Here is a 22,896-nt window from a genome sequence, read left to right on the forward strand (position 1 = left end):
ATGTGGATTTCTATATGTGTACTTTCCTGTGGTTATTGGATGGGAGATAAAGGTGCCTTCTTGTGTTGGTGTATTGGAAACCAGAATAAATAACAAGGAGACTAGCTTCTCTCTTTTTCAGCTCCTCTACTCCTGTTTTTTTCTTTCTTTTGTAAACCATTGCCTATACTGAAATCTATACTGCTCTTTTGCTCTTCCCTTTCCTCTCCTAGACTTCTTGTATAGCGAAAGCCACATCTCCATTCTGTTTAGAAATCTATAAAAATGATCACGAGCTTTAGGTTGAGAAATTGTAAGTGCTTGAACATAATTTCTTGGAGAAACCTGTGCCATTGTTAGTCCCTTAGTAATCACTCACTTCAGATCTATTTATATTGTCTAAGTCCTGGAAGACATCTGCTCGCTAGAAGTAAAAGCTGAAAAACCAATTTTAGTGTGAAAGTAGTAGTATAGCTTGCTGGATGCTGTATTTTAAGCAGGACTGGTAGCACTATCCAATATTAAGTTGCACTTAATACAAGGCCCTGCTTGTAGTTTGTCTGAACTTTGCCATACATTTGGACAAAAATTTTCTGAGTACCCATCTGTCAGTTCCTTTATGCATATTAAAAAAATCAGTCATATATGCATATGAAAAAATCACTTGGTTTAAGTATGAATGAACAGGTCTGGCAGAAAAGCTTGTTTTTGATCTTTTAACCAATGCTGATAGCATTATATTTAAAAAAACACTAGCATCCTCATGCTTTGAAGCAAGGATGTGTAACAGGCTGGGGATTGAAAAAGTATGTTGGTACAACAGAACTGTCCAGAAGCTTTGAAAACGTTGTCTTGACCAGTTTCTGTTGCATTCTTATCACAATGTGCGGTCCTCAGGTGGAGAGCAGTTAACTGCCTCATCACTTACTGCTCCTTTGCTTACAATATTCAGTATTCTTTGCTTACAGTAGAGTCCTGGTTTCAGGAACTCTTAAATTTTTGGTGATGCATCTCATGAATGATTTGAGACTTTCATAACAATTTCTTTGTTTTTTATAAACTGGTAAATTGCTTGAATATCATCTTGAAAATAAACATAGTATCCCATCCAGTATTGATACCAGAAATAATGTTTTTGGGATGCTTCAGTCTGCAAGGATGCTAGGTACTCCTTGGTACAAGAACCTTCCTTATAGCCTGTTTGCTTCATATTGATGAAATGGGAACTGGTGGGTGATCCAGTCTGTGGAGCTGTGGTGTTGCCATGTCAAAGCATATTCCCTCTTAGTCTTTCTGGTTGTGTGCCTGTTCCAGCTGTCTTCAGAAAGCTATCTGTATGTGTTTGCTGCTGTCACTTCTTCCATCTCTAGTCAGTCCCGTTTCTTCAGCAAGTACCTGGAACAATCACTCAGCAAAACTTTCTGTTCCCCTCTAACACTGAGAACAGGATAACAACCTACTGTTACTTAATTGTTAGCTAAAGTGGAAGAGATTTTCTTCTATAGAGCTAAAGATCCTACCACATGCATTCCATTTGAAAATTATCAAGTTGTAATTAATGTATTTTTGTATTTTCCTTTAAAAAAATAAGTTGAAGATTTCTTGTTCATGTACTATATGAGAGGAATCTTGTTGACATTGCTAAATCAAGTAAACAAATTAAGCAGCATCCAAATGACTACCTGTATAGTCGCCTTAAATGATACACACTATTCAGGAAAGACAAACATAAAGGTAAAGCATTTTATGTTAATAATGAAACAGGTGGTAAAAAGATAGCAAGGGTAAAACCAAACCTTTATAGATCAAAACCACTTTAGGTAAGGGCAGTAAACTTGTTTCTGTTGTGCTGAGAATATGCTACAGAGTCTCCACACAGCAGGTTTAAATTTGGCTATGGCTGTAAATAGAAATCAGTCTAATCATAGAATCATAAAAATGTAGGTTTGAGAGGGATAGTGAGAGAATTTCTGGATTGGCATAGAATGAAATACAGCTAGATGTTTCTTGACAGGTATTTGTATAATCCACTGCTAAAGGCATGTGATATTGGAGACTTCTCATTCTTGTTAGTGTTTAATGAATGCAACAGCAACTATTTCCTAAAATATACTATGTTTCATTTGTTGAAGATCAAATTGGCATCTTGTCCTTCTCCTACTTGCAGAACAATTGATCATTGTTCCCTTTTGGTATAAAATGTGTTATATTTGAAGATTCCTGTTAGGTACCCTTCCAGTTCTCTGTTTTCCTTCAACTCTTCTTTGCTGGTCAAGCTTTCTGAAACTGTTATTTTGTTGCTTTTCTTTGGGTTTTCATTTTCTGCATCTTTCGCTGATCATGATGATGAAAAATTACACATTTTTTTGGCTGGGACCTAGCTAGCACTGAGTAGAATGAAATAATTTCTTTGCCTCACACACTGAACTATTCCACAACGTGCTGTTCCTTCTGCGAGAGCATTGGATTGTCTTGCATTCAATTTATGGCCTAAATTCTGATCCTTCAATTTGGTTTGATTGTTAAATTCTTATCTTGCCTTTTAAAATGTTTAATATCTCATCTTTCCCTGTTTCCCTTATTCCACCAAACATGATGTCGGTAGAAACCATTAGTACATTCTTCTTTTCCAGCTATCCAAGTCACTGGGGTCCTGAATGAATCATGAAGCATCTTGATTTAGGTCCTTTTTCAATGACAGAAAACAAGCTAGGGGGTGTTTTTCAGTAAGTTGTGCACTCACTGGATATTTGTTTTGTCTAGACTACATTTTTATTTGGCTTATGAAAATGTGATGTGGAATACTCATTAAAAAAAGTTTACTTGAGATTTGTCACATCTACTACTTATTCATGAGACCATTCGTCCTCTTAAGGTCAGAAAATAAGATTGATCTCAGTTTGCTTTTTACACGCCCATGTTGGCTTTTTTTTATGCCACATTATCATTTTTAATAAATGTACTTGGTTTTCTTTGCTGGGGGCTATAATTGCTATTTTCACTCCCTTTTTTGTAAAGAGAAACATTATGTTTGTCTCTTCTGGCCTTTTGGAACCCCAAGCCCTCAGAGTCTTTGGGTGCAAGTGATAGTGGCCTGTGGATTGTGTCAGTTAGTTCCTTGATGACTCGGTGCTATGTGAACTGCACTATCTGGTAAAAAAAAAAAAAAAAAAAATCCCAAACCTCTTTTTCCATATTCACGCCTGCAATCCCATGTTCTTGCTAAAAATAATACTTTTAGTAATAGTTACGGCTATACCATACCATCTTCATAAAGAGAGCAGGGAAGGCTGTGAATAGTTCAGTTCACTCTGCATCATTTGTTATTTGCTCTGCTTTCCTGTACATAAGCTGTACTTATCTTTATTTTCTTCTTATTTCTCGTGTATAGAAGCTTTTTCTTTTATTTTTTTCTCTTCCTAGCTAATTGAAATTTACTTGGTGCCTTAGCTTTCTGATTTTGTTCCTACACTGCTTGTGCTGTTCATTCATACTTTTAAATTTATGTCCTTAGGTATGTATCATAGTTTCCTTGCTCTTATGTTTTTGATTTCCAGGCCATGGGGGAGACATGGTGTGATCATAAAGGTCTGTTAAGTGTGGGGTTTTTTTTGGCTGGTGTAGTTTTTCTTTTCTTTTCTTTTTTTTTTTTTTTTTTGCTTTGCTCAGTAGTAGTTTCCCTTTGGGCACGTCTGTCGGGGTTTGCCCTATCTCCTGCTTTCCTTTACTGATGAGTGTATCTTTCAGGAGACGTACCAACCTGATCCCTGAGTCTATTGAAATTATAATTTCTGAAGTTCACCATCCTCATTCTGTTACCCTCACAACTTTCTATACTTGGAATTGATTGTAATGCTATTGGAGAGGTAAGTAATTCTAAGACACTGACTTTCTATGTACAGCCTGGAAAACCACAGATCCTAATAATGGTAGGGTGCAGGTATTCTTTGATGTGATAACTGATAAAATTTGTTAGTGACAGACATTAAATCAGAAACAATAACATAAAATTTTACATAGTACCACCTCTTACTAATTCAGGTGTCAAGCTGAATAGACTTTAGCCTTAAATTTAGCAAATGAGGGAAGTCATAGAATAGATAATCACAGAATATAATGTTCATCAAGCTTTTTTTGCAGTTAATTTAAGATAAATTCTATAGAATTACCAAAATTTATTTATTATTTTATAAGACAAACTCTGAAGTTAAGAAAACTATTTAGATCTCTGAACTGAAGTAAACAGCTCAAAGACATGAGTTTTGAGGAGATGGTTATTAATTAAAATATACAAAAGTTATTTGGAATTTGCATCCCAACTTGTAAAGAAGAATTTCAGACTGAACTATAAAACAACTTCAAAAAGAGTATTAAGAGTGTGAGGATAACCCATAAGGAATTGAAAAAAATGGGATTGATGGGCAAAGCAAGAAGTACAGAGGGAAAAGTGAGAACTTTCAAAAGTCAAGTTGAGTCACACCTGGCAAAAGAAATTAAAACAAATAGTAAAAGGTTATTCAGCTCTATAAAACAAATAGTAAAAGGTTCTTAAGCTATCTAAATTAAAAGAAATAGAAGAACAAGGAAAGACAGTGTGAAGATAGGATTAAACATCCTAGGTATTGTTTAAAATCTTTGTAAATCATTGTCCTAGTTTCAGTAAAATGGGAGTAAAACGAGAGGTGGCTAATGGGCAAACAAGTGCAGAAATGGAAATTACCCCAGGCAGACTAGAAGGAAAACTTGGAAGGTTTAATCTCTGAAGTCAAAGGGATGGTAAAATGTCCATAAAAGTACCGCAGAAAAATTGACATGTGAAATTACAGGCCTAAAAGTAAAGCAAGCTGTATGTTACAGTACTTGATTAAAGAATAGCCGATGCAGTTTCTATACGTTAAAAGGTGGAGAATTGATGGGCAACTATAACTGTTAGTCTCATGTCAGCAGCATGCAAAACTTTGAAAATCACATTTTGAAGCAAAGACTTATTAAATGCATCAAGGTAAATATAAGATGGAATAAGACATATTGAGCTTTATTGTTAGGGATAGATCATGACACACTGACAAGTTTGGGTTGTTTTTTTTTTGGCCAATAAATAATGAAGTATCTGCTTAGATTAGAATAGTGTCGTGGATAAGGGACTGGCTAGAAAGGAAATGAGAGTGAGTAGTGCTTAAAAAAGAGCTTCTGGGCTTTCTTTGAGCAGAGCTTGTTGAAGGATCAGTCTTCAGATTCGTACCATTAATTATTTTCATTAATGAATTTGACATAAATATTAGGAGTATGTCACAAGAAAGTTGACAGGCACTGTCAATACAGAAGAAACTAGAACACCATAAAGAACTGTGCGACACTGAATTTTAGAATAAAAAAAGATAAGAATAAATTTAATAGTGCAATTAGGAGGCTGTACAGCCAAGGGCTGAGGATAAGAATGACTAGGAGCTTAATGGTTGGAATTAAGAGAGAAGATGATTTAGAAATACCAGCTGATCAGAGGGTGATGGTTCCATCAACTGGATGAGAAAATCTGAATGTGAACTAATGTGAAAGCAAGAGAGTAGTGACTCTGATCATCCAAGTTGTCACTTCCAGTCTCCTATATACTTTAATGTTTTGGACCATAGGTGTCTGACGTAGCATGCTCAGTTATTTGATAGACTTTCTGTGCTGATTGCTACCTGTTAAAAGGGGATATTCATAGTGTGTAGAATAAATTGCTTTTAAATCACTTCAGATACTGTAGTGATGTCATTGAAATGTTCATGGGGTAAACTAGTTCTGCCTTCAAGTAAGGTTTTGTATAGTGTGCAGTAAATAAGGCTACACACTAAGCACAAATGTTGAAAGGCTGTTGATTAGGTGAGCACTCTCTGTTTTCTGAGTCAGGCAGCACTTCTGTGTAAAACAACATGATCGTATCATTAAAACTGGTGTTTTGCTGCATAGGTGTGAAGGGGCCAAATCAAGTTTTGAAACAGCAAACCTTTTTTAGGCATTTTTAATTTATAGTACTTGACTTTGCAATGCCTGTGTTTGTTTTATGGTGTCCTGTATCATCTATGGGTTCTGCTGTGTTCTCCAACCACCTCTATGTACCCTTACATCAGCCTTTAATTTCTGCAAACATTACTGTGGGAATGAGGTTAATAAACTGGGATTATGTGCCTGAATATTAGTTTCTGTCCTTTATTTACCTATGTGGATCACTTGCAGTTTCTCTTTACTATGTAACAATTTGTAGCTGACAGATATAGACTGATGCTGTTAAATATCTTTTTAAGGTATATACTCTGCACGTTCTTTTCACTTGCTACTGATACTCTGCTATACAGACATCAAATTGCTTTGCGGCTGATTTAGCTATATAAAAAATTCCCGGGTAATAACATGGATTTTTATGCCCTTGATAAAGATACATGTTACCTGAACATTTTCTCCATTCTGTAGGGTTTCATCACAGATTGGTCCTTAGCTAAATTATGTAGTTATCTTTTGCTTTAGCATTTCTATTTCTTAACTCCTCTTACAGGACTCCTAATATCCTTAAAGTTTTAGTGCTTTGGATAAGCATTGTTTCCATCCCCAAATTAAAAGACTTCTTTGTCAGAAGTTGCCATTGGCTGTTGAAAGGAGTCTTGCATTGCTGTGGAAAAAAAAAAAGGACTGTCAGGGAAACTGGCTTAGTATCTGTCCTCTTGAAACTCGGTCTAGCTAATACTGAATCATCAATACAATCAATAAGTATGGACTCAATGAGCATTTGTTTCCAACCTTTGAAGACTGAACCCAGCAAACTTGTTTTAAAAGAAAAGAGGGGATGAGGGGGAAGCTTCATCTTTCACTTCTGTCACATCTAAAGTCATTAGAAATAATAGATATTGAAAATCTTTTAAGATTGTATCAATAAGCTTTAGGAACAAACTTTGCTTCCTTAATAGTCCCACTGCAGTTTTGACAATGCTTGGACCATTTTTCCTATCCTGTCCAATCTGGAGGCGGTCTACTATCATTCTTTAGTATAAGCTTTCAGAAGCAACTTTGCAGGAGTGTAAGAAGTCAATGAATCTCAGCCAGTAATGTATACGCAGCAACTATTTAAGAGTTGGGTGAATTTAACACAAATTTTAATTGCATAAGAAATATTATTTGCATTCTATTTCTCAAAGATTTTAACAGTAGTAGTATTAGTGAACAGTAACAGCATATAAGCTGTGCATGTTTTACAGAATATGTGAGAGAGAATGGGGCAGTGCGTGTCAGAGTATGTGGCTATTTCTTGTGCTGGAACCTGTTGTTGGTTCTTTCTCTGGAGTGTTTTTTCTCATTTATATTTTCCTCTGCATTTATTTGCTAGTGAACGGACAAACAATGCGAGAAGGATCTTGCATATATTTGTAGCCATAAGTCTGAAAAGCTGTGTTGCCACCAGGGCTCTAGAAAAGCTGTGGAGAGGTACAGGGTGTTGCTAGGCAACACCGCATGGCCACAGATAGTATTTTTCTTTTAATTTATTTATTCTTCAGTTTGAGTGTGTCCTGCTTGGAGCCATTTGGGTAATAGTTAAGCAAGCACATAGAAATCAGAGAGCTGCAGGAGTGGAATAAAGGAATGCAATATAAAAAAGTAAGAAAGGAAAAGCCATGACACGTAATGAAACAGACCAAGAGACATGAAATAATTAGTAAGGACTAGGGGAAAAAAGTAAACAAACATGGGGAAACAGAACAGGAGAGGAAAAAAAACCCAAGTAACGACCAAAAAAAAAAAAAGAAAAGGAAAGATAGGGCACTAATGAAGAAAAAAATTGAAAGCTCAACCAGTGTATACACAAGGGAAACAGGGAAACTGCTGCATAAGAATAAGAATTAAAAATTGGAGATAAAAAATGGCTTTGAGAAGAAAAGGAGAAATTTGGTAATCATGTTAAAAGAATAATGATTTTTGTTTCTTTTTGCTTTGCAGCCACCCTGCTCTTTCCTATTGCTTTGTTTGCACATATGCAATGGTAGTAGTGATACTGAGGAGTTGGGGACTAATTAAGAAGTCCAGTATATTTTCCAGAGAGGAAAAATAATTTAAAGAGTTTCGGTGTTATTTAGAAAATATTCAGTGTGTATGTTTGAAAATAGCATTTTCAAAACTAGGTTATTGCATTTTATTGTAAAATGTGGATGATTATACTAAGCATACTAAGTTAAGCTCTGGTTGCAGAGTGGGAGGGAGTTGTTCATATTCTCAAAGTTAAACATATTAAGCAGGGGCAGGTCTATCCAGTGCAGTGTTCTGGGAACTAAAAGCCCTTTACTTGCAATAGTTGGAGCCACTTCTAGACTTGAGAGTAGCATACCGATGTGAGGAAAATGCTGTGACAGGACCAGCCCTGCTGAGAGACCCAATTTATTAGCTCAGGAACTGTGTGTGCTACCTAGCCCAAATGTCTTGAGGAGCACTGTTTGTAGGACCTGAACTAGACTCTTCCAAAGAGCGCTGAGCCTAGCTCATACCAAGCAGCCTGGCATCACACTTCTCTTCTGGTGAATCTTGGCTCCATATGTCCCTGCTTGCTTGGGAATTGCTGGGAAGGTGCTTGCCTAGTGCTTTGGGGCATGCTTGTATTGCTCACCTCAGCTTGAACACAGCAATTTTTAAGAGACTGATGAGAAGGGGAATAAAGCAGTCTGAGCTGTCTGAAGACAGGCCAGAAGGTTTTGGAAGAAGAAAGCTATTCAGGTTGAGACATGAAAGTTTCAAAAGGAGTAAAAACCTTACAAAGATGACAGTAAATGGGACACAGAACTAGAAGAGTGCATAGTGCCGTACTGAGGTACTGGGTTGTTAGATGCTTTTCTCTCTGAGATGGTAAGTGGAACTGAGACCTGAGGCTATATATTTATCCTGGATGTTGTTTTCAAGCTGCATGTGAATAAACAGTGTTACAGCAGCATTCTCCTAATGCTCTTTCTAATGTTCACTGAGAAAAGACGTTTTGAATTCCCTGCTGGCAAATGTAGCTACACATAAACCCTGTTTATTTCTGTGTATAGGAAAGTTCTTGTTCATGTCACTTCTTACAGAAAAGAAACTGATACCATTTATTCCCTTAAATTTATAATGGGAGATTCTCAAACTCTTAAAGATGCATGGTATCTTATTCAAAGAAAATTATACTTATTTGAGCAGTTTTTCCTCAGTTTTGATTAAGTCTGTCTATCTGTAACTAGATGACACAACAGATGGTGATAACTTCGTAGGATCTGAAACCATTGTAATACCTCCATACCTCTGATTTTCTGAATATTTTTTAATAGGGAAAAAATGTTTTACAGCAACTGTGTTTGTACTGTCCTACTTTATTGTTCTCCCCGTCCCTCCCCAAGACTTGACTTTCCACCTCATTAGCAATGAGTGTAAGCTTTTATTTTGACTAACTTGGTTTGATGCATGATATTTAAAGATATGTAGTTGTGTTGACTGTTAAACAGTTTTGGCTCCCGGTGAACCAATTTAGTGGTTCTTTGTGCATACTTATACATGCTTTCCAGTTTTATGGGTTTTTTTTTTTGCTCTTACATTTGTTTCTTCTGACTTTGTATATATTAGAGTCTGAGGTCACTATCTTGCTGTGTGTGGACCCTATAGTGTCACAGTAAAGTTTTAGATACCAGTCAGTTATGAGCATGGTAAAGAATGCATATAAATATAGTAGTCTTTTTGCTATTTTTTTTCTTTATGGTATTTCGAAAAAAAGAAAAAGACAGCGAGTTTGCCTTTGATTTAGCTATTTTAGAAGGCAATTACTATAAAATGCATTTAAATAGTAGGCTTTCCTGAACATCTCAGTACAAGGACATGTCTTTTGAATCTCAAAGAAAATGGAAATAGAGGAGAAATTTCAGCCTAGTTTTTTCTCAGATATGTGAATTGTCAACTCACGTATCTTCACATGACATGTCCTGCTATCATCTACAGTTACTTCAGAGTCAACATGTAGTTTAAAATATAAGAGCCGAGATAACATTTTGTTGGTATTTGCATATGGTGCTTGTAGTTTATGAATGAGCTTCAGATTATTTTAAGTCAAGTCATTCATCAGTTTTTCCTGAGGAATGATAGTGATGGAAAATCTGTTACAAAGTGCCGGCATGTAACACAACTGCACCAGGGTGTTGATACAAGGGTTGTGCTCTACTGACTGCAGCATTTTCCCTAATTCTTATTCCTTTGACTCAGGTAGATGGTTCTCAAGGAAACTTAATATTTCCAGTTATTTCTCTGGGGAAATCTAGTCTCAATTTCATATTTGGCTTTGCCTGTGGTAAGTACCCTCAACTGTCACATGTGAAAATTTGTTTTGTTGCTAAGTCATCTTTTATGCTGTGATACTGATTTGCAGATAACACGGTAATCCAGAATAGAAATGCATATACTCTTTTCTTGGTAATTCATCAAGTCAGAGGATAGGAGCTTAATAGTGCTTTTTGTGGAATTGTTTCATTTTTTTTTTTCACAGAAAATGTGGAGGAAAGATGCTCCTTTGTGAGGACTTGGCCAGTGAGCATAGTGACATATAACCACGTATGGTTAGGGCAAGAAATTTCATCAGTCACAGCACTGAAGTGTTTTTCATGCAGACCTGTCACTGTTTTCTTCTTCTAAGCTAAGCAGAGGATGGGATTTTTCCAACCCCTCCTGCAGAAACATTGGGTTGCTTGGAGCATGGAAGTCATAGATTCTACAGTGTTCTCCGTAAATGAGTCTAGTCCCTTGGGACTGTCACCAGTTCCTTGGCTCTTGACCTTGTGTTTAGCATCTTTTCAGGCTCTTTCCAGGGGACTTAAATACTATTTTATGTAAGTCTCTTAGATGTTGGAGAGAATTAGGGGTACACAATTCAGTAAGTTGTACATGGAATGTGGTTTATGTGTTTGTGTGGTTTATAGAAACACATTGGTGCATACGGTTCTATAACTGTCAATAAAAAGACTTGATCTGTAAGATTAGGAGAGTAGGACCTTGGTGTTGTGGTTTAACCTCAGCTGGCAATTAAGCCCCACACAGCCTCTCTCTCACTCCTCCCACTCAGTGGGATGGGGGAGAGAATCTGAAGGGTGAAAGTGTGAAAACTTGTGGGTTGAGATAAAGACAGTTTAACAGATAAAGCAAAAGCCGTGCATGCAAGCCAAGCAAAACAAGGAATTCATTCACCACTTCCCATGGGCAGGCAGGTGTTCAGCCATCTCCAGGAAAGCAGGGCTCCATCACGTGTAACGGTTACTTGGGAAGACAAATTCCATCATTCCAAATGTCCCCCCCTTCCTTCTTCTTCCTCCAGCGTTATATGCTGAGCAGACGTCACATGGTCTGGGATATCCCTTGGGTCAGTTGGGGTCAGCTGTCCCAGCTGTGTCCCCTCCCAGCTTCTTGTGCACCCCCAGCCTGCTCGCGGGTGGGGTGGTGTGAGAAGCAGAAAGGCCTGGACTCTGTGTGAGCACTGCTTAGCAGTAACGAGAACATCCTTGCATTATCAACACTGTTTTCAGTGCAAATCCAAAACATGGCCCCATACCAGCTACTATGAAGAAAATTAACTCTGTCCCAGCCAAAACCAGCACACTTGCTTAGTCAGTTCTCATTTGGGAAAGAAGCTTATGCAAAATCACGAAGAATAGCTTAGGCAGATTAGCTTCTGCAGAATTGGTTGGGAAAATTGTGTCCTGTTGTGTTATTTTTTTTTTTTTTTTAAATATTAAGGCAACTACAGGGAGCTGTAGTGCATGGTGAACACAGAACCATGAAAGAAAATGTTTTGTTGTGGCACTTCTGAAAAATGCTGTTGGAGAATAAAATGTGCCTTGTAAGAGATGAGAGGTGGCATCTTGGGCTGAGGAAGCAAGCCTGCTACATATAATTTGCTTTTATTCCTCTACATAGGGCTGGACTGCATTGTTTCAGGATGGCATTTAAGCATTTTATTGTAACTTTAATTTTTGAAAAGCTCTTATATTTAATAATTCTTTAGCTATGCATGAAAAATAAGAGGGATCTTGTAAGTTTGTACTCTCAAATATGTGGGGTTAATTCCTTAAATTCTTGGTCATTCAGCTTCTAAAAAAGGCAGGGGCTTTTGCATATGTGTTTTTTCTTATGCTCTTTGTTGAAGGTCAACAACATAATCTGTTCCTTAGGAGTACAGTTCTACCTGCATTTTAAAGATTCTTCCTTTTTTCCAGGTTATGAGCTCTGTAAATGTTAATTCTTGATATTAGTCTGGTCTTTACCTACATACTCTCATTTTATTTGATCTTGATGAGTCAGGGGAATATTTGCTTAAGCAGAGTAAAGAATCCCAAGGGAAAAGCAAGCTATGCTGAGGTATGGGAAAGTACTGGGAGGGGAGGGAGTACAGCATTTGGGATATTTTTTTTTCTTACTAATCTTTACTTAATTGTATTTTCACTGTGAAGTGAAAATAGTATATTTAGAAATTCTGTGTAGAGCCTGTGTCTCTTTACTTAGACTTCATACCCTTAAAGAATTGAATTGTAAATTTATGCTGATTACTGGAGAATTGAAGGATTCAGCCATCAAGGATGAGTCCCAGATAGGATCTTAAACTTCTGTGAAGGCTCACCTGTAGTGCTCAGGGTCTTCAATAGGAAAAAGGCAAGACTACAGCTGCATTAAAAAAGAAATAGTATCTAGATGAAGCTTGTCATATTCTGAGAGGTCATGTGTATTTTTCCCTGCTACAGATACCTATCCCGTACAGGGAAGCAGTCTTAAAAGTGTCCCTTCAGATGCAGAGGGACTGGTAGCTTGTTGCCAAGTCCTCCCATTCATCTACTGATCAAGTTTAATGTTTGTCCTAGGAAGAGAAGGAAAAAAAGTGGGAGAGGGAAAGGTTTTCCTTTTTGTTCTCAGACTTTCCTCTGTCCTTTAAAGCTGAGTCACAAGGGGAGGAGCATTATAAGGTGTGGCATCATCTGCATTCTCTGCTCCTTTATTATTTCCAGCTGTGCCTCTGCTGTCTTGCATATCTTTGTAGCTTTTTATTCTTTTCTTTTGAGTTCTTTAGTCTACTATTGTTTGTGTTGCATGCTTGGTCCTTTCAGAATGTCTTTTCTCGTCTTCCCTGTATCACTACTATCTGATGTATTATCCATTGCCAAAACATGTGGTGTCTGCATCTGCTCTGACAACAGCAGGTTGAATACAAGCAAGATACCATACCCTTATGTGAACATGAAGGCTGTTATAAATTTGCCACTTGAAATTTGTGTGTGAAGCAGCATGAAAAGGAAGTTAGCAGAATGCTATCTCAGATTGAAAGACTTTTCACTGTCCCAGTAAAATTGCAAAATAAAGTGTTAGGTATATTTAACAAGTAATTAACTTTTCTATAATTACCTGTCTTTAAGGATTAAGTACACCATATTAAACTGGGAAAGCTTTAAAATATTCCAAATTTTCTGCTTCCACTTCAGAGTTCCCAGTTACACTGACAATATTTCTGGTAACTAAAAACAAAAAACACACTTGCAGTTTCAGAAAATATCTCATGCATTGGAGTTCCCTGGTATCAGTCCTGTTTTAGCAGTATATTCCTGTTTATGGAGAAAATGTGGTACTTGTGTTTGAGTTTGCATGTGCACTATTTTTAGTGCCTTAAAAATAATATTCCCCTAAAAGAATCTGAGAAAAATTAGGTTATGCTAATTAGGCATTGATTACAGCCACCCGCAATTCTATTTAAGATTTTTTCTATTGATTTTTGTTTGATTACAAACACTTAGAGCTGGTATGCTGTTGGAAGTCTGCTATTTTTGATGTATTAATATATATATTTTTCAAAGAACCTGTCTGGCCATTGTGGCTGTATCACATAATGAAAAAATTGTTATAATAAGTGTTCATGTATTATGAACGACATGCTGTCAAATGTTATGTAAATACTTGAGGGCTCAATATACTTTCTGCGGATATTAGGAATATGTACATATTAAACCCCCCTCTATTTTTCCTTTGTGAACAGGTGGTCAGGTATCAGTTTTAAGCTGCCTTTCCCCCTGTTTGGAATAAGAACACCTTGAGAATGAGTCACAACAAATAGGAAGGAGGAATTTAGTAGGTAGATATTGCGTAGATCATATCTTATAGTTAGGATCAAACGATCCTTTTACTTGTTTAGTTTTTAAGAATACTCTTAGATAAAACCCTTTGGCAAATGGCATCGGTTTTATTTAGTTGCTCAATATGAAGATAGTTTAAGGGGGCCTCCTATATGGAATAGTGTGTATGGCTACTGAATAACTTTAAAGAATTGTAGCACTAACATTAGAATAAGTGCAATATATGTAAGTCACTTTACCCTATAGCAAATGGGTGCTTAAGTCTGTGAGAGAAGATCAATGGAACCATTTAGCTTTTTGTGTTGTTTCGGTCTGTTCCTAATCAAGAGAGAAGTCTGCTAAGAATATTTAAGTTTCATTGGAATAAAGCTGAGTGTTATATAAGTTCACATCAAAAGAAGTAGATGTGCTATTCCAAATTCATAACAATTGTCTATTAGTCTGTTTTTAATAATTTTCCTTTGGCATGTAATCCTGTTTAATTAGATTCTACTCTCTCTGTTGTTTCAAGATTCCATAAACTGGAGTCTTATATACCAGCTGCTAAAGCAGGAGTTACTGTCTAAATGATATTCACAATGAGTATTTGGAAGGTTTGCAATTATACCCTTGCTAATAAATTGTGCTATTTTCCCCAACAGTTTTAAGTGCTAATCTTCAGAAGGCATTTTAAAATTAGCTAAAATTCTGTCAAGAGATTTATAAAAATTGTTAGTGTGAAGATAATTATGTCACAGTCTTTGGACTCCATCTCTGATTGTGTGCATAAATCAGAAAATGTCAGCTGTGTTTTCCCTTAATAATTATCCTTGCAGCAATATCTTACAGTTTAGATTACTATTATAATGTTGCTTTAGGTTTGTAAAACACAAGTTAGTTATTTCTAAAGTTTTCTGCTGATGAAATAATTCACATTTCCAGAATAACAAGTGATTATTGGTGTTCACATTTTATATATCAATAAGATGATCAATATGGAAATAAGCATTCTACATTTTTTTATATAGTCCCCCAAAGAAGTCAGCTCTTTTATTACAACTTTGTTAAAGGAGATCACTTCTACAGTATGGCCAGCATTTTCAAAAGAGCTAGCTAATGTGGTCAGCCTTGTGGCATGGGTAGGACTTGATTTTTTAAGGAATTTTTGGACCAAAATTTGAGAATTTTCTTGCTGAATCTGTATAGGATGTAGGTACTTACAGTAGATTCTATAGGACCCCAACAGTTTTGGCAATGTGTCGTTGGAGCTTATGTCCTTAAAGGTAACTAATTGAAATATCAGGGGGAGCTACTACATCCTTCAGAATTTGGACCAGGTTGTCTTATTTTAAGCACTTAGAAATCTAGGTACGTTTAATATGCACATTTTAAAATTTGGCTGCATAAACGTTAGAAAATTAAGACACAACATACTCTGTAGGAACATTTCATGGATTATAAAGGAGAAGACAGGAGAAAAATGAATTTTTTTTAGCTTTAGCAGCAATAGTAAATACAAACTGAACAGGTGAGAGCTGTTCCATCTTTCAATTGCTGCATTTTCCTTTTGTTTAATACACAGAGAACATTTGACAGTACAAATGTGAGAATTACTTTTAGAATGTTTGGGAAAAAAATAAAGCTTTCTGATAAAATTTCCTAAAACCATGTGGAAGCAACGAATTCCAAGAATTCGGCAATCCTACTTAGCTAAAATCTTCCTTCACGGAAGAGAGATGGTATTTTAAGTCAGGCTTTTGATTTTGCAGTGTATCAACTAGGATAAGAGATCTACTCAACTTCAGTGATGCAGGCTGCCTTAAATAGGTCTTATGCTGTAGTCAGATCAAAAAATTTTATTTCTCAACTATCTCTAAATATAAGTAAGATTATCTGTAATACTAACACTTTTGAAAGTCTTATGTGAAGTATTTCAGGATAGAGTTAATGTAGCAGGATGTGGCTTAGTGTGATCCCACTCTCATTTGATTGGATGGAAGATTTAGGGTTGATTTCAGTGGAAGTGGGGTCACTTCTCTTATCAGTACTGTATCACAGAATGGGTGAGTTTGAGTTAGGGTCTTCTCAAAACTCTGACTCTTAGGCCTGTCATGGCAGAGCAGAGGGAGCAGTGCTTTTGTGATTTAGGTGACACCAGGCAATAGACTGCTTTTGGTTTCTGAGCTACTTCTGCAAAGTTTTGCATTTGACCCAAGAGGCCAAATCAAGAATTGCTTTTCAAATGACTAAGTCAAGAAAACAGGGCTTTTCCATCCACGACAAAAACATATGCAAGAAAACTAAGCTGATGAATGTTTAGAGATGTGTTTTAAAAAGTGCAACTTCACTTTTGCCAGAATCCTAGGTTTTTGTTTAAAACTAGAGTGATTTTTTTCATTTATATTCTCCAGTTATGTGAGCTAGCTGGTTACTTCAACCAGTGTAAAAGAGTAAGAGTATTTTGGACTTGGTAGTTGCTGACTTTCCTCAGACTGTTAGAATATTACTATAAACTTTATGTCATGCTATTATTGGTATTATCAGTTTCCATAATGGAAAATACAGAATTAGGAGCACATAGTCCTTGCTCCCAAAGTTTACAAGTTTGTTTTATTAACAAGAATAAATTGCAGTAGGAAAAAAAGTAATATTTTTGTGGTTAGGGGAGGAAAAGCTTTTTAGTTTGTTCATTAATCTTTCTTCTTCCTCATCTTCATCCAGTCATCATTCATCTTTCCCATTTCTGATTAGATGTTCCACCAGTATGCTGTGTGATGCCACAGATATTTGTGGATATCCAGTCTACATCTCCCTTTTTAACTAGTTGTCATGCAGTTCTAGGTAAGGTCTCATATGATAAATAAACCATTTATATATAAAATCTGTTCCCTACTCTCTTGCTTTTTGGTTCATTTTAAAAACCTCTTAAGTATTTGTACTAGAATCCTTCAAGAAGCAGTATTTACACTTCTATGTGGCTTTTTGACATGCAATAGTAGTTTGACTTATGATGACCATGTCCCTAACTGCATCTCTGTACTTATTTTTCCTCCTGAGCTTCTCAAAGGTGATATTTAGTTTAGTATCATACAGCACTATATATCTGCCAACAGCGATAACGCATAAAGTCCTACGTAATTATTGAATCATACAGTTAAAACTTCTAGACTTTGTCTGTATCCACAGAAAACCACTTGACAGTAAGCTACCAAAACCATTTTTTTTTTATTGCTTATGTTTTTTTTACTTTAGCTGCTGCTCAAAATGAAACACCTGGGAGTTTAATTGCTCATTGTATTTAAATCTGTGAAATATTATGGGCCAAAATATACTGCCTTGTGCAAGATGTTTATAGGTGTTAATCTATTTGGTAACATGGATAATAGAACGAGCTCAATTTTTGCTACTGATTTAATACTTAAGAATGTAAAGCTTGCCCCGGTCATGGTCTACCAAAGCTTCATCATTTCCCAGACGTATTCTTCAGAGTATTCTCATGCTCACCATTTTCATTCATATTGGTAGCCTTTTCTATAAACTGATATCCTTTCAGACAATCTACAAATGTAGTGTGGGAGCTGATACTCAAACCCATGAAGAAGTGGCGTCTATACACCTGTAGCTATGCTTGTATTTGGTATTTCAGATGCCCTGTTCTCTTTTCTCTGAGAGGATCCAACATACTGTTTTGGATGATTGCAGCTCTAACTGTGAAGCAGTGGGTATGATCAATATTTGCTCTCTCCTGCTCAGTATGTATGCAGTAACTGATGACATAGTACTATGAGGCCATCTTCCTTCAGGAGTTTGCATCTGGCTCAGTTTTTAGTTAATTTTCTCCTAATGATGAAGTTATTTACTCTCCAACTGCTGCACCTTGGATGAGAGTTATTTGGCTTAAAGTAGCTGAGAAAGATATTGTCCAGAAACAATTCTCAGAAATGGTAGAAGTTAGTTAATCTCCTTGCCAAATGAATTGGTACAACAGCTATTATTTGAGTCTATAAAATTTGTTGCATTTTTTGTTCTGGGTTATCTATTCATTTTTGCATTGAGTTTATAGTCGAGATGGCATATTTGTGTGTGTAAGGCTACATGATCACAGCATTTTCTTTAGATATGGGCCACCTTTGTTGCCCTTCAGCTGATTAACACAGTATGGTCTATATAGACAAAGAAGAAATACCAGCTGAACTTACTCTTTTCAGCATTTTTCCATGTGGAGACCATCGGTTATTTTAGCTTGTATGATATAGAGAAGATTCAGTTGTGTTTGATAAAAATCTTGTGTGCTTTGGATCCTCTGTGATTTCTACATGCTTTATACCACAAAGTCAAGAGAAATGAACAGCATGATGCTCAGATTTTCTGGACCTGTCCTGAGATGCTGGTGGCACAGGATTGTTAAAACATGGGGTTTCCTCTTTTGGTGCTTGGAGCAATATTCCAAATGGTGTCCTTTGGTCTGCTTTCCTGGAGGATGAGAGGTTTGATTTTGTTTGCACAGATACTTTCAGTTTAGTACTGATGAATCAGGAATTCTTTATTAATTAGTACTGTGGATTTGGGTTTCTTTTGGGGATTTTAAATGACTGACCTGCCTGTATGTGCTTGGAGCTGAAGGTCAATGTATGCTGATCTAAATAATGGAATACTTCATTGTAGAGCTTCCCTGTCTTTCTCACGTAATCCCTTTGAGTTTTTGAGTAGGATTTTGCCATACAAAGGACAGCTGATTGTAATATAAACAAAGAAAAAAATCAGATTAGCCATGGGATAAGACTTACTACTCATACTTAATTACTACTCGTACATGCCTAATTTTTTATAAGGGAGAGAAAAGATTGCAAAAGTTCCAAATGTAGCTTTGTTCGTTTCTCCTGCTTAGAAATGTATTGTTAAAGCATTAAAACTTTGTATTAAAAAGTCTATAATCTTACTTTAAAATAATGATAGTTTAAATGTTAATTGGACAAGCTAAAATATCTTGTTAGGTCACTTAAAAATATCTAATTATTTCCTTTCCAGTCATGCTTTTGTAGCCTGAAATTGAATGTAATTATAAAAATAATCAATGCACAAAAGAAATGACAATAGGTAACTTTTATTGTACTTATTATATCTATCTTTAAGATGTGGACTTGAAAATTAATTCAGATATTAAAAACTGTGAAAGCAATGTGACCAAATAATAGTGCACATATTTTCTTTAAAGTTACTGCATAAAGAGCCTGACAATCCTGCCTTCAAGGTTGTTAGCAATAGTAGCTGTTAGGCTTGCAACTTGTGTTTCTTTTACACCCATATGGCAAAATTATGCCTCCAGAGGTAAGTTTTGGTATTGGAGAAAGGTGCTGGAGAGAACAGGGGTAACCTAAAAGCCTCCTGTATTGACAAAGCCTCAAGAGAATGTAAAAATCCTATGGATGATGCAGATGATCAGACAATTCTTGTTTGCTGGTATTTCACACTCACTTTGCACAGATACAAATTTCTGTACTCCCCGGCATCTTCTGAATCAATTTTACTGCCTTTATGGGGGCAGAAGAAAAGGAACTCTGGAGTAATGGAACCAGTCACACATTTAAGAATAATTAACAGAATATAATGATGTTTTATTTCATTTATTGTCACAGAATTGTTGGCTTCATATTACTTTTAGAAATACTGATAGCTCTAATCTGGAAAAAACATTAAGTGGTTGAGGTGTCTATAAACAATCTTTTCAGTTTCTGTTATGTTTTAAAAATTAAATTAAATATGATTTAAGTATGATTGGTTTGTTCCAACAACACTGCTTCTTTCATTGGGACAGAATTTATAACTTCTATTGTAATTCTAAAATGCACGTTTTGGTTTCTAGTCTCGTCTGTGTGTGTAGAGTAGCTCTGTAGCCTCGCATACTGATAAAAGAAAAAATAATTTTTTTTCAAAGAAGAAAAAAGTAAAAATTCTATACATTTCATTATGGAACATTTATAAGATGATTTCCATGACAACCATATAATAAGATTCATGTTTACTTTGTTTCTGAGTTCTCAATGTCTTTTTAATGATTGCTGTGCAATTAAAACGGAATGCATAATTTGAGGTTACATAATATAAATCAGTTTTGTTTGCATGATGTTGAATAATGTTAATACATGTACAATATACTGTTTAAGAGCCTTACATGGATTTGTCCGTTTGTTGCAGAACTGTGAGAAACTAGAAAATAATTTTGATGACATCAAGCACACGACTCTTAGTGAGCGAGGAGCACTTCGAGAAGCAATGAGGTAAGTCTGGGTCACCATAGCAACAGTCACAGATGTGGTAAAGAAAGAGTCATTCTTCATTATTGGGGGAACAAATGAGTTCATTGCCACCATTCAGCTCTATTCTCTAAGGTATTAATTTGTCAGTGGAGAGGCTTCCCTTGAGGCTGTACTTTGGTTTTGAAGCTGCATAAATGTTAAGCCCGACTGCACAGTAAAAAACGTAAATGTTTAATTTGTTATTTAAAATGCTTAAGGGGTGCCTTGCTTTATATTTATACTAAACTGTGAGTGAATGAAAATATTGTTCATCTAAATTCTGTAAGTGTTAAAGCAATTGTACAATGCTCTTTGAACAAACCTGTGTTTGCTTTTAAATTGGATTTGATTTTTATGTATGTAGTTCCTGTGTACTGTGATTTTATCACCAGATTTACATGATTTTGGTTTTGCTAATGGACTGTAAAAATCTATCTGGTCCTTCATGTATTGTAGAGATGTATATTTTACTTAATATCCTCATATCATGGCACTTTAAATTTAAAATTAGTCAGTACATGAATCTTCTGTCACCCTTACTTGCACTGTAGTGTATCTGGGTACAGGACTGCAAAGAAACTTGCCAGCTATAGTACCTGGAAAAGGGAATGATTACTGTGCTGAAAAGCGGTGGAATCAAAGACAGATTTTCTAAAGTAACTCACTGAATAATCAGGAGATATTAATTATAGTATTATCTGAGGATCAGAAAATTATAGTAAAGTGTACTTTTAAAGGTTTTGAAAGTTGGATAGTAAAATGTAATGATGCAAATGTAGTGCTTCATTTCACTTGCCTGATATGAAAGTAACTTAGACTTGCACTAGCTCAGTAAAAAGTAAAAACAACAAAAAATATTGAGAATCTTCTTGAAAAACTAATTACACCATTTGCTTTGATTGTGTTCATAATCCCTTTAAATTTATGGATATGTGTGAATGACTTTATTTGCATGACTGACTTTATGTTCATGACGCTCTTGTCTCATGTACACAGCTATGAATAAGTGTTCGTAAAGGTATTCTGACTTGAAATGCAACCTGCCTCTTTTGAAGCCTTTTTTATTACCTCCAAATTACATTCTTTTCTTTCTGAATATTTCAACTACTACTGTTGCAAATAACTGTAAAAATAATAGCATTCACCTTTCTAATTGTGATTTCTTGCTTGTTCCTCTTTTGCTTCATATATTTAGGGTTTTCTTCCTATGTGGTCAGTCATCTGCATAGTAAACCTTTCATGTAGTGCTAGTAAATAGAAACTGATTTTAAAATAAAGATTTGGGGAACTTTTGGCATATGAAGCTGCTTTCAGTATTTTCAACAAATTGTATTTCAAGTTGCTGCTCTCCTGTAACAACGTTCCATGGGTAGGTTTGCAGTGTTTTGTGATACATGACTCAGCAGAATTAATCTTTTAAAAACTTAGGAGCTGACAGCCCTTTGATGATAAACATTCTCTAGCAAAGGGAGCTTTGGCATTTCAAAGGTCATGTTTCTGTTACAAGGACTCTGTAGAAGATTCTCATGATTCCATGCTGTGCATACAATAAAAAACACTTTACTATCTCATAAATTTGTATCATGGCTATTTCTGCTAGTGTACAAGCCATTCTGAGAAATAGTTATTGATTGTGAAGTGTGACAGATATTGTGCAGTGCTGGATTTCTCTTAATTGCAGTCAATATTATGTGGTTGATTTTTTCCTTAGTTGTTTTTATGGAGATAAAGAAAATACCTGACTTAGTAAACTAAGACTATAGTATGTTTTTATAATGTATGTGAGTAACACATAAAAGGTGCAAAATACTAATTTAGAGAGGTATATGCATGTAGGTGTAGGTATTTTTCTAAATGTCTGTAAAAGACACTTGTTATTTTAGGCTGTACAGTTCTTTCAACTGCTACATAGTCACCCCATATCCTTGGTGGCTGCATTTTTCCATTTGGATCCCAAGATTATCTGTAGCTATGTAATTCAAATGGTACCTTTTGACAGATTAAAGTTCACTTTACTTTCCCATAACTATAGTGGATGTTGGACCAGGCATGGGAGGACATGGTTTTGCTGGCCTCAGTGTTGTGAGATACCTGCCTCCTTTTGGTAAGGGAAGCATGTGGAGAGGGTTGCACATTGCACAAAGGCACTAAAATTATGTGGGCATGAGAACAACAACAACAAAAAAAATCCTAGTTGGATAGCTAAGCGGGTATATGTGGATCTCAGATGAGCCTCAAGTTGAGTGGGCAGTCTGCCCAAATCCTCTCTGATTTCCCAGAGTGGTACTCCTGGTCTGCCAGATGAGAGATACAATGAACATTTTTCCCCAGTGCTCCTGTTTGGAATGAGACCTTCCATTTTAACTTTCTCTTTGAGAAAAGTGGTCAATTTAATATGGGTTTTAGTACATTTCTGGTCTATGAATATCACTGTGCTCTGCATAAACAAACACTAATATCCAAGAAGGGTCTTGTTCTTTTTCCAGCTCTTCAGAAACTGAATAATA

General features: G+C 35.9%; 1 protein-coding gene across 1 annotated transcript in view; it reads left to right on the forward strand.

Annotated features, from left to right (window-relative positions):
• Positions 1 to 22,896, forward strand: part of DPYD (dihydropyrimidine dehydrogenase) — a 375,099-nt gene that overhangs the window by 28,317 nt on the left and 323,886 nt on the right. The window contains 1 exon segment of the mRNA XM_068406142.1: positions 20,289 to 20,371. Coding sequence (XP_068262243.1) covers positions 20,289 to 20,371 — 83 coding nt within the window.

Source organism: Nyctibius grandis, chromosome 8 (assembly GCF_013368605.1).
Source record: "Nyctibius grandis isolate bNycGra1 chromosome 8, bNycGra1.pri, whole genome shotgun sequence".
Lineage (NCBI taxonomy): Eukaryota > Metazoa > Chordata > Aves > Nyctibiiformes > Nyctibiidae > Nyctibius > Nyctibius grandis.